This window comes from Podarcis erhardii (assembly GCF_964252035.2).
Source record: "Podarcis erhardii genome assembly, chromosome: 2".
NCBI lineage: Eukaryota > Metazoa > Chordata > Lepidosauria > Squamata > Lacertidae > Podarcis > Podarcis erhardii.
The window spans coordinates 122,843,485-122,862,016 of record NC_138498.1 but is presented as its reverse complement, the minus strand read 5'-3'; the positions used below and the strand labels follow the sequence as shown (position 1 = coordinate 122,862,016).

At 46.6% G+C, this 18,532-nt stretch overlaps 2 protein-coding genes across 3 annotated transcripts in view; one reads left to right on the top strand and one right to left on the bottom strand.

The window, feature by feature from the left end:
• The window catches only part of LOC309336511 (uncharacterized protein), a 218,366-nt gene that overhangs the window by 91,845 nt on the left and 107,989 nt on the right, over positions 1-18,532 (top strand). The gene's annotated exons all lie outside the window — the stretch shown is intronic.
• LOC309336347 (alpha-2-macroglobulin-like) overlaps positions 923-18,532 on the bottom strand; it is a 67,834-nt gene continuing 50,224 nt past the window's right edge. Inside the window, exons 25-37 of the mRNA XM_081851969.1 lie at positions 17,456-17,632; positions 14,625-14,709; positions 13,942-14,098; positions 12,785-12,859; positions 11,045-11,210; positions 9,890-10,122; positions 7,726-7,944; positions 5,386-5,513; positions 5,028-5,118; positions 3,565-3,633; positions 1,917-2,019; positions 1,649-1,690; positions 923-1,422 (exon numbers count right to left, since the gene is read on the bottom strand). Of these exons, the coding sequence (XP_081708095.1) occupies positions 1,337-1,422; positions 1,649-1,690; positions 1,917-2,019; positions 3,565-3,633; positions 5,028-5,118; positions 5,386-5,513; positions 7,726-7,944; positions 9,890-10,122; positions 11,045-11,210; positions 12,785-12,859; positions 13,942-14,098; positions 14,625-14,709; positions 17,456-17,632 (1,631 nt within the window). The 3' untranslated portion in view covers positions 923-1,336. The remainder of the gene's footprint in view (positions 1,423-1,648; positions 1,691-1,916; positions 2,020-3,564; positions 3,634-5,027; positions 5,119-5,385; positions 5,514-7,725; positions 7,945-9,889; positions 10,123-11,044; positions 11,211-12,784; positions 12,860-13,941; positions 14,099-14,624; positions 14,710-17,455; positions 17,633-18,532) is intronic.

Genomic DNA, 18,532 nt, shown 5'->3' with positions numbered 1-18,532 from the left:
GCCCGCAGAGATATGCTTGAGACATGACTGGAATCAAAAATAGAGTTCTCTTTTATTTTATCCTGTAGAGGGAAATTGAAGCCACACAGAAGGATCTCAAAATGAAAACAAAAAACAACAAAGGAGGTGCTGAGTTTGTGGTGATCCCCTCTTCTTCCTTTTGTTATTCCGGGTCTTGCCAGAGCAGGTTGCAGTTCAGACCTTTGGGACTATCAAGGGGTGGAATAAGCAAATTGGGCCACACACTTCTGCTTGTCCCGTTCTTAGAAAAAATTTCCTTTACTACTTTCCCTCGGACAACCCTCTCTTGAGCGCTAAAACAGAGCAAACCTCAATATGGAGAAAACCCAATCAATGTTTGCTCCGACTCAGCGGTAGAAAGTGGCTTTTTCCCAGGGGAAAGCAGAGATGTGGATGAGCCTTGCATTTGTAGAAATCTTTCTTCCCTCTTCACAGCCACTGCTCTGTCCCAGCTGCTCTGTCCCCCCTCCTTATCCAGTGGAAGGAAGATAATACTAATAATAATAATATTTTTTTATTTATACCCCGCCCTTCCCGGTTCAGAAAACTAGGCTCAGGGCAGCTAACAACAAATTTAAAACACTTAACTGATGCAACAAAAAAACAGCATAAAATGCAGTATAAAACGTGGGTAACAATAAATTCAGAATTAAAAAATCAATTTAGAGGGGAAATCCATCCAATAAACATTAGACGATCACCAGGGCTAGCTGGCTAAATTAGCCCTATTTGGGTCAGCGATGAGACCAGATGCCAGCGGAGTCCGCCTGAGAAGTGATGTGCTGCATTCTTCATCATTCATTCCCGTTTAGTTTCGGCTGCAGTGGAGGAAAGAGCATAAGAATCTCCTTTGGCCAAGCATTCACCCACAAGTGTCCCAATATGCTCTGGGGAAACAGAGGCAGGAGATCTAGATGGCAACCCCCCTCCAACCCCCCCCCCCATGCCCAACTACTGCCATCTCATGCCCTTCCCCAAACCTAGCAGCCCAGGTGGGGCCCCTCAACCTGCCCAACAGGAGGCCTGGCCTCCATTCAAGTTGCTTTAATCCAGGATGCTAAATCAGTGGTTCCCAAAATGGGCAGTACCATGCCCTGGGGGGCAGTGGGATTACTTGGGGTGGTGCTAAGAGGCAAGTGGGCAGCAGGGGGGGGGGCGGTGCTGGAAGTGTAAATGACTATCAGGCTTTAAAAATCTGGCAGCACTGCATCAAACTCATCCGTTTTGTTGAGTCAATTAAAGAGCTGAATTGGGTTTTGAATAAACATGCAATTAATTGTCACTGTTTTGAATTTTATTGTGTTATTGCCTTCATTCATGGGTCGTGAAAACTGCTGTTTTGAATAATGCTTTTTATAGGGTAGGGTAGGACATAGCTGTCAACTTTTCTTGCGAGGAATCCTATTCGGAATAAGGGAATTTTCCTTTTAAAAAGGGAAACATTGACAACTATGAGGAGGGGATGATTTTTGGGGAGCCAAGGGGGCAGAGGCCCTAAAAGGTTTGGAAACTACTCCCCTATATCATGTCCTGCCCCCCGAAGAAAGCTGGATTATGGTCTGGGATGGCCTTTGGTAGTTTCGAGCCAGTTCAGATTTGCACAAGGCAATCTCTGTTCATACTCTACCTGTACTGCAGGGGGCGCTGTACTCTGCATCAGCACCATCATCTGGAAAGAGGGGGAAGCAAGAGAGAAAGGTGGTCAGGCCAGACTCTGCCCCCCAGAGCTTTCTCCATCACCACTTTTAGACTAGTGGGTGGTTTTTAAGGGGGTTGGTTGCAGAATGCTGATAAATGCATCTACTGCATGGTGGTTCTAAATTTTGCTTTGGGAGTTAACTAAGAAGTGGGATATGTGAACCTTAATGGTCTTCATTTGTGGGGGCCTTTCTTACCTGTTTCATAGTAATCATAGACTCTTGCCACAGCCGGCTTTAAGTTCTGGACAGGCACGTACTGCTCCACAGTGAAGGTGTAGCTCTGGGTCATGTTGGTCACCTGTGGACAAGCAGGTGGGATCATCACTTGAGATACAGAATCACAAGACTGCTGAGATTCTGTGTCCAGGGCAGCTGTCTACTCGTTCCATCTGGTGCGCAGGCTGAGACCCTCCTTGCCCACAGACTGACTCGCCAGAGTGGTGCATGCTCTGGTTATCTCCCACTTGGACTACTGCAATGCGCTCTATGTGGGGCTACCTTTTAGGTGATCCAGAAACTACAACTAATCCAGAACGTGGCAGCTAGACTGGTGACTGGGAGTGGCCGCGGAGACCATATAACACCAGTCCTGGAAAACCTTCCTTGGCTCCCAGTACGTTTCCGAGCACAATTCAAAGTGTTGGTGCTGACCTTTAAAGCTAAACGGCCTCGGCCCAGTATACCTGAAGGAGCTGGACCTCAGTGTCTGGGCGGAACGATGGGGGTGGAGATGCTCCTTCAGATATACTGGACCAAAGGAGAGATTCTCCTGCCTCCTGTCTCTGCCCTCTTTTGTCAGGGACTGGACAGACGAGGAAGGCTAGGGATCGCCTCCTCTTTCTCCTCTGCATCCATTGGAGGAGGAGGGGGTGGGGAGATTGCCCCCCCCTTTCTCCAGCAGTTTCAAGAGAAGAGAGAAACAGGATTGAATTACAGCAGAACACAGAGCTGCCAAGTTACGAGGTGTTAGGAGAAGGGGAGGGGGAGAACTGGTAACAGAGTCATCCTTGGAGAGCACAGAAGCACCACCATCCCCCTGGACTCTCCGCTCAATTAGAATTCAAGAGCAAAGGGCTCAATGACATTTGTCTTCTGAGGCCCTCCATGGAGCCAGGTACAGTGGTGCCCCACAAGACGAATGCCTCGCAAGACGGAAAACCCGCTAGACGAAAGGGTATTCCGTTTTGGAGGTGCTTCGCAAAACGAATTTCCTATGGGCTTGCTTCGCAAGACGAAAATGTCTTGCGAGTTCCTGCGGGGTTTTTTTCCTCCCCCCCCCTTTTTCCCAAGCCGCTAAGCCGCTTATCAGCTGATCCGCTAAGCCGCTAAGCCGCTTAACAGCTGATCTGCTAAGCCGTTTATCAGCTGATCCGCTAAGCCGCTTAACAGCTGATCCGCTAAGCCGCTAAGCCGCTTAACAGCTGATCCGCTAAGCCGCTAAGCCGCTTATCAGCTGATCCGCTAAGCCGCTTATCAGCTGATCCGCTAAGCCGCTTATCAGCTGATCCGCTAAGCCGCTTATCAGCTGATCCGCTAAGCCCGCTAAACCGCTAATAGCGCTAATCCGCTAAGCCGTCAATGGGCTTGCTTCGCAAGACGGAAACACCGCAAGACGAAGAGACTCGCGGATCGGATTCTTTTCGTCTTGCGAGGCACCACTGTACTGTTGTGGGGGAAAGACGGGGAGGAGCTCAAAGTGAGCAACGTCACAGTGGAGTTCAGGGCTGGGTTCTTTGTCTTGCAACACAATGACTGAATAAAACCATAAATATGAACTTTCTTGTTTCTTCCTTGGTGCTACTGGGGGAGGAGAGAATTACCCAAGCCTGACATCTTTGCTCACCTTCTCCAAATACAGCAGGACATGACTGGTGCTCACTTCCGTGCGCTGGACCAGATTGTGCCTTTCCAGCTGGTGGGGGGCAAAATGCAGATTGTTGTTGTTATTTCTTTATTTCATAAAATTCGTACACTTATTGACTGTAAAAAAGCAACCTCAAAGCAGTTCATGAAAAAGATAAAATCATAAATCTCTGAATAAGAAACATCAACAACAATAATTTGAAACTTTCAAAAAGTTAATATAGCAGTAGACTACTATAACAGATTAAAACAGATTAAAGCTAAAACAGATTAAAACTCGCATTAGCTTCCTAAACACTTGGGTTGGCTTGTCTAAACAAGAATGTTTTTAACAGTTGGCTGGTGTTCAAGAGGCAGGGAGTTCCACAGCGCACCAGAAGATCGAGTTCTTACAAATGTGGAACAGGTATTATGCAGCAAATGTAACAGTGCCAGTTCCGCCAATCGAAGGGGTCGAGTGGGCATATATGGGGAAAGGCGATCTCTGAAGCCTCAGGGAGTGCAGCATAGTCTACCTTAAGGTGAGGGCAAGAAGAGGCTTCTCTGTAGTCCTGGAAGATGAGGTTGAGCTGTGTGGTGTCCTTGGCTTATATTCATTCATTCATTCATTCATTCATTCATTCATTCGACTTATTAGTCACTTGTCACCAGAAGGTCTCCAAGTGACTTAACTAGTGGCTAGTGGACATTGCAAGCTAGTACAACATTTGCAGCCACAAGATATGATTATGCCCGTTAGGTCACCTGACTTTAAAACCAAGACGGGATTGGACAATCCCATGGCCAATTACTGTATCCATCAGCTGTGAAAGCTCACTGGTGCCTCTGTGAACAAAGGTTGCAGACCTCAGAGTAGCAAAATTTGGAGACAGACTAACAAACACAAGGAGAAGTCCCACTTGTGAGACACCCAGAGGGTGTTAGGATATTTCCGTTCCACCTTAAAAGGGAGCAGGCTTTGTGAGTCACAGCCTGCGCATTTCCTGTTCACAGGATGTTTATGTTTGCTATTGCTTTCGTTTTTTCTCTCGGTGCCTGAACACGCTAGCAGGCAGTCATGTTTGTTCTTTGTTCTGACCAACGCTGAATAAACTTTCTAAATAATGCTCTCCTGAGTGCAACTTTCGCTGTGTGAATTCTGCTGATAGAGCGTGCATCAGCCCAGGAATGTGGCAACCTATTTTCTGGAGCTCATGTCGCTAATTGCTGATACTGTATCTACGGGAGGTCGATGGACATCCGGAGTCCGGAGTCGGCATGGAGGCAGTGATGGCCTTTGTCTCCCTGGCAGTATCCCAACAGAGGGATCCTCGTGGCTATTTTTGTAGAGAGGATGCCTGGGGTAGGTAGGCAATATGCAAAGGCAGCCATTTTCTTCCCAAGTCTCCTACAGCCAAGGAAGTAGGCTGTGGCGGGGCCTTCACACACAAAGCAAGCTCTTACCCGCTTTACTGATGATTTCACCGGGATGAATCCCGAGAGCATCTTAACATCGATGATGGCCATGTTGGAGGCCGGTCGGTTGCCGGTGTAACTGAGAAGCCAAAGAGAGAGGGGAAAGAATCGCACCACTCTTCTCCCCTGACAGCCCACCCCGTAACCATCTATCCATCTTCTAATACAGCCTTTGTGGATCCCCCACAACTCCCATCAGCCCTAGCTAGCGAGGCCAGAGCTCAGGGATGATGGGAGTTGTAGTCCAACAACTGGGGACCCACAGGATGAGAACTGCTGTTCTAATACATCCTGATTGTGGGATGGTCCAGATTCCCAAATAGCCTTGGCCAATGAAGGGGACTACCTGACATTGATGGCAACGTCAAAGGTTTGGTGGGCTTTGGGTCCAGCGCAGGTCTCTGGAACTGTGCGCACCTCCAGCATGAACGGCGCCTCTTCCTGGTGTGGCTGCACGTTGTATTTCAAAGTGGTCTGGAAAAGAAACAAGGCTCTAATAATAATTAGTAATTTTATTATTTATACCCCACCCACCAGGCTGGGTTTCCCCATCCACTCTGGGTGGCTTCCAGCACATATAAAACCATAGTTCCAGTTACAGATAGGTAGCCGTGTTGGTCTGCCATAGTCAAAACAAAACAAATTCCTTCCAGTAGCACCTTAAAGACCAACTAAGTCAGTTCTTGGTATGAGCTTTCGTGTGCATGCACACTTCTTCAGATACACATACCAAGCTCATACCAAGAACTGACTTAGTTGGTCTTTAAGGTGCTACTGGAAGGAATATAAAACCATAGTAAAACTTAAAAACATTTAAAAATTTCCAATACAGGGCTGCCTTCAGATGTCTTCTAAAAGTTGTGTAGTTCTTTTATCTCCTTGACATCTGATGGGAGGGTCTCTCTCTCTCTCTCTCTCTCTCTCTCTCTCTCTCTCTCGATGCATCAGGCATGTCCTAGGTTTCCAACAGTGACTTGGACACCAACTCAGAGGGTAAGGGGCCTCTGGAACCAGGAGGGCAGTAGGACAGCCAACCAAGGTGTCAGGTGTGCGTGCAAGAGCCAGGCCCTGTGACCAATAGGACTTTGCAGGACTTGTTCTGAAGAGGCAAGGTGCGGCCGCACAGGTGAGGCCGACTGGTAACTCACAGCACCTGGTGGCAAGAGCTGGGAAGGGATATAAGGTCAACATTTTCCTTCGGCTCTTTGCCACAGTGATACGCTTCCTGCCTTGCTGCGTTTGGCTTTTTGCTTCCTGATCCTTGAACCTTGGCTTCTTGACTCCCTGCTTCTTGATCCTCGGACCCTTGACTTCGTGACTCCTTGCTTCTTGACCCTCGGACTCTTGGCTTCCTGACTCCTGGCTTCTGGACTCCCGTTCCTGCTCCCACCCCGCCACCTTGCCCCCGGTCCTGATGTCCCCTGCCAGGATTTCGATCACCTGTGAACCGGACTGTGACACAAGGGGCTAATATGGATCTTGACATCACTGAGCCCATCAACCAATGCAGCCCCCTAGCCAATACCCCCAGATGGGCCAGAATCCTCACACCTGAGGGCTGTATGAGAGTTAGCAGAGAGAGGACACAGGCCCCAGCTTCAGGCTGGAAGTCTGCCCCTTTAAGGGTGAAGGGTCTTAGAGACAATATAATGGTTCGGTCAGCATCTAGCCTTTGCTGGAACAACTTATCCCTTCCGTGGCACATCTCTAGGATTCTGAATGACCTATTTCCACTCCTTGGCTTGCTAAATTGCCATACAGCCCTTGCTTACTGGTCATAGAACCATAGTAGAGTTGGAAGGGATCCCAAGTAGAGTAGAGTTGATCCTCCCAAGGATCATTTGTCCAACCCCATGAAATGCAGGAATCCTAGCTAAGGAATCCCTAATGGATGGCCATCCCACCTCCATTTAAAATCTCCAGTGAAGGATTGCCCACTACCCTCCAAACAGCTCTTACTGTCAGAAAGTTCTTCCCAATGATTAGTTGGAATCTCTTTTATTGTATTTTGAACCCATTGGTCCTACCCACTGGAGCAGCAGAAAACAAGCTTGCTCCATCCTTCATGTGACAGCCCTTCAGTTTGTTTGAAGTTGGCTATCATGTCACCCCTCAGTCTTCTCTTCTCCAGACCAAACATACCCAACTCCCTCAATTGTTCCTCATAAGGCTTGGTCTCCAGACCCTTGATCATCTTGGTGGCCCTCCTCTGCACACATTCCAGCTTGTCAATACCTTTCTTAAACTTTGGTGCCCATAATTGGACACAATACTCCAGGCAGTGGTACTATTACTTCTCTTGATCTGGACACAATACTTCCACTGATGAAGTCTAGAACTGCATTAGCTTCTTGGCTAACACAATGTTGACCGCTAGATCATTTCTAAACGTACTGCTGCCAAGATCGGGGTCCCCCTATCCTTTTGTTCTTGCTACCTGCTCGGGGCCACTGCCCCAACTTGGTTTCTCCATACTCCACCAGAAGGAGCTGATCGTTTCTAGGGAAGGGCAATGTCTTCCAAAGCAAAGCTGCCACCACCTTGTGCAACCCCTACAGTCTTGTGGGGCACCCGATCTTTGCACCAGGCAGTGCTGACCCAAGCAGTTGTGTTGCTGGGATCCAGAACACCACATGTCACACTTTCTCTTTCCCAGGCACCCATCCTGGGTGGGACACTCACTCACCTTGACGTGGACACAGCCTTCCCCCGTGGCCGCGCTGTCATAGTCCCCTGGCACTCTGGGCAGAGCCTGGCACTGGAGAAGCAGACGGTTGGTGCTGTCCACCTGGAACTGCCTCAGGATGCCCCCTGTGGAGCTCAGGGTCACTTCTGTGCCCGTGCTCCTCTTGGAGTAGGTAAAGGCACCGTAGAGGGAGAGGGCCTGGAGGGCAACCACAGTGTCCTGCAACACAGACCAAGGAGAAGGTGGGCATGGACCTTGTTGTAGAGAGGACAGTCCTCAGTTTGAAGTTGTCCCCTGGTTGAAGTCCAGTTATCATAGACTAGTAGAACTGCAGAGTTGGAAGGGCCCCCTAATTGTCATCCATCTTGTCATGAATTCTACTCCTTTTGATCCAGAGCAGATTCCAATGTATAGTTAGCAACTTAAACACGTTGCCACTTTTGCCATCTAGGCCACGTCGCTGGGCAGGGCCCCGCCCAGGGGTAGCTCCACCTACCAATTAGTGTCAGCAGGAGGCGTGGCCATGGGAAATTTAAATCGTGGCATGGCCAGAGAGCCCTCCTCTCGCGCCCTTCACACCAGCCATTTGGTATACACCTACCTTGTAGCAATCGTCACAACTTTGTGAGGTTAGGCGTTGAGTAAGCCTTTGTTTGGATGGAGGGAGGTTACTATCCACTAGGGAACTGCGGGTCCCCTGGCCTTGGCACACAACAGTTGCCCATCCGGACAGCATAGGCAGGCACAGAGGTCATTATTATTATTATTATTATTATTATTATTATTATTATTATTTATACCCCGCCCATCTGACTGGGTCTCCCCAGCCTTTCTGGGTGGCTTCCAACCAAATATCAAAAACAATACAGACATTAAAAACCTCCCTAAACAGGGCCACCTTCGGGTGTCTTTTAAAAGTAAAATAGTTGTTTGTTGCTTTGACATCTGCTGGGAGGGCGTTCCACAGGGCAGGTGCCACTACTGAGAAGGCCCTCTGCCTGGTTCCCTGTAACCTCACTTCTCACAGTGAGGGAACCGCCAGAAGGCCATCAGAGCTGGATCACAGTGTCCGGGCTGGATGATGGAGGTGGAGATGCTCCTTCTGGTATACAGGACCGAGGCCATTTAGGACTTTAAAGGTCAGCACCAACAATTTGAATTGTGCTCGGAAACGTACTGGGAGCCAATGAAGATCTTTCAGGACCGGTGTTATATGGTCTTGGCGGCCACTCCCAGTCACCAGTCTAGCTGCCGCATTCTGGATTAATTGCAGTTTCTGAGTCACCTTCAAAGGTAGCCCCACATGGAGGATGTATAAGTGGCCCCAATGAGCAAGGGAGTTTTCCCTAGGGATGTGGACATCATATGGTATACCCCAATCTGCCAGGGAAGAAGCTGACCGAGGGGGACATCAATGGTCACCTCAAAGTTATTGTGAGAATTTGGGTTCCTTGGGGTTTGCATTCTCAGCCAAGGCATCCAAACTTTGGCAACATCCTCAACGGGCCCTGGACTTTCCATTACCATACCCCAATTTCCTATGATTGAGAGATCTTTTTTTTTTTATTGACTTAAAAAAAAATTATACAGACAGCAAAACAAAGAAGTCTAAATTAACATTGCCTTCTACCGATAAGAAATAATAATAACTATTACAATAATGAAAATACTAAAAATACATTTACTTCCACTTTTAAACTTCTATTCTGGTTACAATATATTACTATTCTATAAGAATCTATTATATCCTTTGCTGTCCCATATATTATTTTATTTCCCAATTTCAACCTAACCCTCCCCTCCTCCCCACTGCTTCCCTTCACCTGTGCGAGACCTTCCCATCATCATAATATATTTTTTTCTAGTTGCTTTGATAAAATAGAATAACGTGAAAACTGTTAAATTATAATGACTTCTTTTGTCATTACACGCTTAACAATTGCCTATTAAGAGTTCTGCTTTAACACCATGTTTCTTCATGTATTCTCCTATGCATTCCCATTCTGTATAGAATTTTTGATTGGAATTATTGATTGGATTTCAAGAGTTCAAGGCTTTGCAACAGCCCTGACAGCTGGCTGTGCCTTCCCTTCACGCCTAGCAAACTTGGGTCTGGATCCCAGGAAGGAAGGAAGGAAGGAAGGAAGGAATGAAGGAGGCTTACCTGAGTGGAGGAGAAGCCCCCAGTGGGGTTCTGTTGCCGGCTGAGCCACTTGACAACGCGGGTGGCTGTCTCCAGCTCTTCCTGGGATGGCGCTGGCTGTTTGGTCAGGTAACTCAGGAGAACGTAGGCTGTCATCTCCACCTCCGCAGACGGAGCCCGGGGAGGACCAAAGAATGAAAAGTGCGTGTCCACCTCTTTCTTTCCAGGCCGCTGCCAGTGAAGGGAGCCATCCTCTTCAGGGAGGGAGGGAGGGAGTCGTTAATGTTTGGGTCGAGCAACCCAGGCACCCCTAACAATGTCGGTGCTGTGGAATGTGGGAAGAGGGCCAGCAAACTGTTTGGATCCTGAGAAGAAGGCGGATCTTTGGACTGGTGGTTTTGTCTGCATTGCCAACTATTCATTCCCACCAGGGAATGAGGAGCCAGATTTTCAAGGGGAGAATAATAATAATAATAATAATAATAATAATAATAATAATAATAATAATTATGGGCAGCTCCTAATTGAGTGTTAAAAACAATACAGCATTAAATATTAAAAACTTCCCTAAACAGGGCTGCCTTCAGATGTCTTTTAAGGATAGGATAGCTACTTATTTCCTTCACATCTGGTGGGAGGGCGTTCCACAGGGCGGGCGCCACCACTGAGAAGGCCCTCTGTCTGGTTCCCTGTAACCTTACTTCACTGTTTGGATCCTGAGAAGAAGGCGGATCTTTGGACTGGTGGTTTTGTCTGCATTGCCAACTATTCATTCCCACCAGGGAATGAGGAGCCAGATTTTCAAGGGGAGAATAATAATAATAATAATAATAATAATAATAATAATAATAATAATAATTTATTATTTATCCCATCTGGCTGTTTCCCCAGCCACTCTGGGCATCTCCCAATCGAGTGTTAACAACAATACAGCATTAAATATGAAAAACTTCCCTAAACAGGGCTGCCTTCAGATGTCTTTTAAAGATAAGATAGCTGCTTATTTCCTTCACATCTGAAGGATGTTCCACAGGGCGGGCGCCACCACCGAGAAGGCCCTCTGTCTGGTTCCCTGTAACCTCGCTTCTCGCAATGAGGGAACCGCCAGAAGGCCCTCGGAGCTGAAGAAGGGTTGAGTACTACACCCTTCCCTTCCACCCAGAGATCCGTTCTCACCTTCTTGCACGGCTTCCTCGTGGAGTAACTGCAGCATTTTCTGCCTCTGCTCCTCCTTCCCTGCCAGGGCAAAGGAATAAGCCAGCAAGGCCAGGCTGTAAACGTGGATCTCTTTCGCCTGAGCCGCCGTCTCCAGGCAGAACAGGGCATTACGCACGGTGGGATGCTGTGGAGAGAAGGGAGGGAGGAGAGGCTTATCCCAAGCCATTGTAGCTGTTTCAGAAGGCCTGGGGGGAACCCCTAAGTGGTGGCTGGAATAGCAGAGTCAGGACCACCCGCTGCAGGAAGCTGGGCAGGGCAAAGACACAAGAACATCACAAGAGCGCCTTCGATCACACAAAGGGCCCATCTAGTCTGGCACCCTGTTCTCACAACCAGGTGCCTCTGGAAAACCCCTTTCATTTTTATTCATTTATTAAATTTCTTTACCTTTTCTATGCTTTTCCAGCTGCACTGGCCAGTGGCGTAGCATGGGGGGTGCAGGGGGGGCCCGGCCGCACCAGGCGCAACATCTGGGGCTTAGGGTTAGGGGGTGCAAATCCACGGGTTAGGGGGCGCAAATCCACGGGTTAGGGGGCGCAAATCCACGGGTTAGGGGGCGCAAATTACTTGCCTTCCCCGGGTGCTGACAACCCACGCTACGCCACTGGCACTGGCTCCCGGTGGAGTACAGGGTCAGATTTAAGGTGCTGGTTTTCACCTTTAAAGCCCTTCATGGCCTAGGACCCCTGTACCTACGGGACCGCCTCTCCCGTATGTCCCACGGAGGACCTTAAGGTCCATAAATAGCAACACCCTAGAGGTCCCGGGCCCTAAGGAAGTCAGATTAGCCTCAACCAGAGCCAGGGCCTTTTCAGCACTGGCTCCGGCCTGGTGGAACGCTCTGTCTCATGAGACCAGGGCCCTGCGGGATCTGATTTCTTTCCGCAGGGCCTGTAAGACAGAGTTGCTCTGCCTGGCTTTTGGCTTGGAGTCAATTTGATTCCCTCCCCCTCTTTCCTTTTTCCTTTCTCCTTCTGTGATGGAACTCCTATTTGGGGACTTCCCTGGCTTTTTTCTGGCCCACGTAGGACCAGTCTGGAAAGTTAGCCTTGGTGAAGACTTGATTTTTCATCCCCCCAAAAGTTTTTGATTTGAGTTTCCATTGAAAGGAGGCTGTATTTTAATGTTTTAATGTTGTATTTTAATCTTGTTTTTAAGCTGTATTTCAATCAATTTGTTTTTATATCGGGTGTTAGCTGCCTTGATCCTGGTCTTGGCTGGGGAGGGTGGGGTATAAATAAAAATTATGATGATGATGATGATGATGATGATGATTACCACCTTTCATCCACTGGAATGAAGAAAACCCATCTTAATCAAACCAGGAAAATTCTCAGCTCTGCCAGGATAGTGGAACAAATTCCCGCCACAGAACGCATGAAGGCCACTTGCTAGACTTGAGTTAGAGAACATCTGTGGTTGACTACATAGCCCGTCATCCCTGAGCATTAGCCATGTTGGCTGGGGCCGATGGAAGTTGTAGTCCGACAAGATCTGGAGGGTCATGGGTTCTCCTGCCCTCTGCACGAGAAAGAAGGCTGGTTGCTTTGCTTGAGAAGGAAACAGGGACCCCACTTGTTTGTTGATTTGGAATTTGCCGAGAGACATTCAGCTGTGATTGTGGGGGGCACCTCCTGCCTGCCCTGCATGGCTGTTTGTTCCACAGTGGGCTTTGGGAAGGAGAAGACAGACACTTACATCGAGAGGAAGGTGGCTCTCCAGCAAAGCAGCAGTGATGTAGGCAGAGAGACTGATCTCGTCATCCACCCCACCCTGTAGGAAAGAAAGCGGAAAAGGCAGCGCCATGGGGTATGTGAAGGTCCTTCTCCATCTCCCAAGATCCACCTTCTCCAAAACCCACCTGATACTAGGATGCACTTCTTCTGGCTGTCCACCATACTTAGAGCTCCGGTCCACATGGGTCTCCTATCATGGATGGTTTCCATGCAAATGGTCCCAGTCCTACTCTCCACTCCAGTTCTGCACTGCTTCCCGCCCAGGTGCACTGGGTTCCGCCCCACATTGGGGGTGCCTGTCGTGTATGTATGATGTCACACATTGCTGGGCCTTCCAGAGAGTGTTATGGTCCTCCCACAGCTGTGATGAACCCCATTGGGCCCCGTCACACCATGTGATGTCACATGTGCAATGCATTGGGTCACCCGGCCGGGCACCCCAACTGTAATGTGCTCTACGTGGGGCTACCTTTAAAGCCCTGAATGGCTTTGGCCCAGTATACCTGAAGGAGCATCTCCACCCCATCGTCCAGCTCGGACACTGAGGTCCAGCGCTGAGGGCCTTCTGGCGGTTCCCTCACTGAAGGAAGTGCGATTACAAGGAACCAGGCAGAGGGCCTTCTTAGTAGTGGTGCCCGCCCTATGGAACACCCTTCCATCAGATGTCAGGAAGATAAAGGACTATCTGACTTTTAGAAGGCATCTGAAGGCAGCCCTGTTTAGGGAAGTTTTTAATGCTTGATGTTTTGTCGTGTTTTTAATATTCTGTTGGGAGCCGCCCAGAGTGGCTGGGGAAACCCAACCAGATGGGTGGGGTATAAATAATAAATTATTATTATTATTATTATTATTATTACTATTATTATTATTATTATGGCACCCCAGAGATGGGATCTATGTTCCCACCTATCTTCTCTTTTCATGGTATCTTCCACACTACAATTTCCTCAGTCTAGAGGCCACAGAAAGAGCTCAAGAGAACAGCGTAATATAATCACACCATGACCATTTCCAACTTAATTCAGCCCAAAAGGCCAACACAAACCACACTGGTGAATTTTTGTTTCTGAGGTTGCCCCAGCATCTGGTTCTGACTGCATTCTCTCCCTCTCTCTGTACCTTCAGAGCGTTGTTCCACAGGGTCCCAACGCTTATGAAGCAGCCATTCTCTCTCTGCCTATAAGCCAGATATGCCTGAGCGTCCTGGATGTGTTTTTCTTCCACAAAGATGTAGGGTCTGGCTCGGGAAAAGGACTTGAGCGTAAACGCCGTCAGCCTGCAAGAAAGCCACCGAGCACAGCAGAGTCAGGCACCAGTGCCAATGCATTTGGGGAAATTTGAAAGGTAGAAGCCCAGAAATGTGCCCTTTGATAGGACCTCAGAATGAATAATATTGGATGCAACACCAGGAAAGCATTTTCAGGTATGAGACAAAAAATTGACAGCTTAAGCTAAGGAATACAGAATTGTATTAAGATAGAATATATCCTGGGGTAGGGATTGTGGAAATTACAGGCTGGTTAGCTTAACATCTGTCCCAGGAAAGAATTGTCAAGGATAAAATTACCAAGCATATAGAAGAACAAGCCTTGCTGACGTAGAACCAGCATGGCTTCTGCAAGGACAAGTCTTGTCCCACAAACCTATAGAGCCCTATGAGAGTGTCAACAAGCATATAGATAAGGGTGAGCCAGCTGACATAGTGTATTTGGACTCTCAAGGCAATTCAACCAGGTAACCTCCCCCTGCTCAACATGTATGTATATGCCTTGCATAAATGAGGCAGCCTCTGTCAATCTCACCAGGTGTTCCCTGGGCTCCGGTTATCTTGTCCAAAGGTGCTATAGGAGCCATCAGAGTGCTTGTAGTTCAGTTGCCTCTGGTAGCCTGAAATGGAAGGAGAATCGGGGTGGGGGGTTTTGCCCTTTTTTAATCTTCTTGATAAAATTTGCAGCTGACCCAAAACTCAACAGAGGCATCTTCTATGGAAAGAAGCAGTAATGCAACAAAAAAGCACAAGGTTGAATATTTTCTTGAGACTTACAATTCTGAAACCTGATAAACAAGGACTACTTTTCTATTTTGCACCTATCATTTTGTGAATTATGTCTGTTGTTGTTGTTTAGTCGTGTCCGACTGTTCGTGACCCCTTGGACCAGAGCACGCCAGGCACTCCTGTCTTCCACTGCCTCCCGCAGTTTGGTCAAACTCATGCTGGTAACTTCGACAACACTGTTTCACCATCTCGTCCTCTGTCGTCCCCTTCTCCTTGTGCCCTCCATCTTTCCCAACATCAGGGTCTTTTCCAGGGAGTCTTCTCTTCTCCTGAGGTGGCCAAAGTATTGGAGTCTCAGCTTCAGGATCTGTCCTTCCAGTGAGCACTCAGGGCTGATTTCCTTAAGAATGGAGAATAATTCCTCCATTCTTAAGGAAATCCATTCTTAAGGAATTATGTCTACTTCTGCAATAATAGGAGAGGAGTGTGCTCCTTATGGCAATGCTACATTCAGTGTTTTCCTAAATGCTACCCCAAACTCGTCAGATATGCCATTTTGGGAAAAGGAAGTAGTAAGATATCATATCATTTAACATTTATTTTTTTCTTGCAAGAAGCCCAGGGCAAGAAGCCCAGAATAAAATTTAAAATACTTACTGATGCAAAGGACAGAGGTGGATTTGCCCTGCCGGACTTTAAGTTGTATTATGAATCAGCAGCTTTTTGCTGGCTGAAAGAATGGCTGCTTCTTGAGAACACAGACATTTTGGACCTAGAAGGTTTTGACAATGCTTTTGGGTGGCATGCATATCTGTGGTATGACAAGGTTAAAGTGCATAAGGCTTTTAAAAATCATATTGTCAGAAGAACATTGTTTAATGTCTGGACAAGATATAAAGACTTACTTGAAAATAAAACCCCAAGGTGGTTATCGCCTATGGAAGTGAAGGCTCTGAAAAAACTCAATATGGAGGCCAATTGGCCAAAATATTGGGAGATTTTGGAACAGGAAGGTGACAAATTGAAATTGCAGAGTTTTGAGAAATTAAAGGATAAAGTGCGAGATTGGCTTCACTATTTTCAAATAAGGGAGGCTTATAATCTAGATAAAAAAATTGGTATCAAAAATGTACAACCTGCTGCTGAAATGGAATACTGAGGATGAAACGGTAAAATCTGCTATGATAAAATGGGCACAAGATATTGGTCATAACATTATGTTTACTGACTGGGAAAAGTTGTGGACCACAGGTATGAAATTCACGGCATGTAATGCCTTAAGAGAGAATATTATGAAAATGATATACAGGTGGTACATGACCCCAGTCAAGCTTGCAAAAATCTATCATCTGCCCGATAATAAATGTTGGAAATGTAAAGAGACTGAAGGTACATTCTTTCACCTCTGGTGGACGTGCCCAAGGATTAAGGCTTTCTGGGAAATGATCTATAATGAATTGAAAAAGGTATTTAAATATACCTTCTTGAAGAAACCAGAGGCCTTTCTCCTGGGTATGGTCGGCCAAGTGGTGCCAAAGAAGGACAGAACTTTTTTTATGTATGCTACAGCAGCAGCAAGAATACTCATTGCAAAGCATTGGAAGACACAAGACCTACCCAGCCTGGAAGAATGGCAGATGCAAGTAATGGACTATATGGAATTGGCTGAAATGACTGGCGGAATCCGAGACCAGGGAGAAGAGTCAGTGGAAGAAGATTGGAAGAAATTTAAAATCTATCTACAGAAACACTGTAAAATTATTGAATGTTAAAGACGTTGGAATAAAATGAAGTGGTTCTAGTAATAAGGTAAAATAATAATATGCAAGAAGGGATGGATACCAGATGAAAATTTGAAGCTAGAATATGTGAAGATAAATAATTAAGGGTAAAATATGAGGTTATGAATTTGCTGAATAAATTTTTAAATGGAATACAAAAAAGGGAGGTGTGAGGAAGTCACGAAAATAAGTAAATGAATGTAAGATATTATAAAAGAGGGATTTTTAGTTTATTTTTACTTTTTTCTCTTTATGTTAAATTTTTGGTTTTTGTATCTTTATATTTTTTTTCTCTTGCGTGTTATTATTTTGTAACTCTTTTTTGTTAAAAATCTAATAAATATTATTTTAAAAAAATAACATTTATTTTTTATCCATTTTTTTAAAAAAATAAATTTGTATACCGCCCTTCACCCAAAGATCCCTCGGCTACTCCCTCGGCCAATAAAGCGGGATGAGCGCCGCAACCCCAGAGTCGTCTGTGACTGGACCTAACGGTCAGGGGTCCCTTTACCTTTACCTTTACTTTTCAGGGGAGGAAAGATTCCTCAGCCACACAACCAAGGGGGCGGTGATGTATGCTCAGAGGCTATGTGGGCATCAAGAGAAGACACGCCACCCTCAGTTTCTCAATAGTTTCAAAGTGTGTCCTGAACTCAAAGCCCCCGTGATTAAAATTGGTCGCTACTAGCAATCCAACAACTAGTGTGGTAGTTAATTAATGTATTGATTTCAGTCCAGTAAAGCCATGCTTATAAATATGTTCTGAGTGAATCCACATTGTTCCTCCCGCCCTGCAGGAAACAACAAATGTAGAATTCTCCCCGTACATCCTCTCCTCACAAGTTTTTCTCACCAGCCACTAAGTATCCGATGGCCTTGGACTTCACCTCCTCAGTCAGCTGCTCAGTCTTATTCAGGTACTCCAGGATATAGATGTTGGGGGCAAAGAGGGCCAAGTTCTGCTCCCCACAGCCGTAGGGCATCTGAAGAAGCTGGTGGAGGTTCTCTATAGCTGTTCCGAGGATGTCCCCTGGGATGTGGGAAGAGAAGGGGAGGGAAAAGATTGGTTGGAATATGAGGGGATGGTGCAGAGCCACCAAGAGAAATGCATGACAAAAGAAAACATCAAAGCAATGCAAATTTCCATAAGGAATAATAATAATAATAATAATTTATTTATACCCCGCCCATCTGGCTGGGTTTCCCCAGCCACTCTGGGCGGCTCCCAATTGAGTGTTAAAAACAATACAGCATTAAATATTAAAAACTTCCATAAACACAGATCAGGAAATCACAGATCAGGGAGGGGGAGGGGGAAATAGTTCAGGTGGAAATGTACGTAATGAAAATGCTGTGGAGGAGAGAATGGCCAGATGGAAGCAGATAAATATTAAGTGCTAATAAGATACAAATCTATGCAATGTGTATTAGCAACATAACACCTGCCTGCCTTGTATGTTTAATCTAACAAGTGCAAGTACAGCCGTACTTCAGAAGTCGAACAGAATCCATTCCGGAAGTCCGTTTGACTTCCCAAATGTTCAACTTCCAAAGCGCGGCTTCTGTTTAGCTGCAGTCAATCTGAAACCACAGACGCCCCATTGGACATTCCGCTTCCAAAAGAACATTTGAAAACCGGACCACTTACTTCCGGTTTTCAATCATTTGGGAGCCAGAATGTTTGACTCCCAAGGCATTCGAGAGCCGAGGTACGACTGTACACTGATTAAAAGCTATTTGTTATTTAAATTTTAAAAAGAGTGTGTGTTTTGCGTAATTTTTATAGAACGGAAAAGGGAACTAGTTAAAGGGTTAAACAACCCGGTCTCCTCCCTTCACATAGTTCTGTAAATGGGAACTAGAGTCTAATTCCCACATATTATCAGAGCCAGATTATAAAATCATAGAATAGAATCGTAGAGTTGGAAGA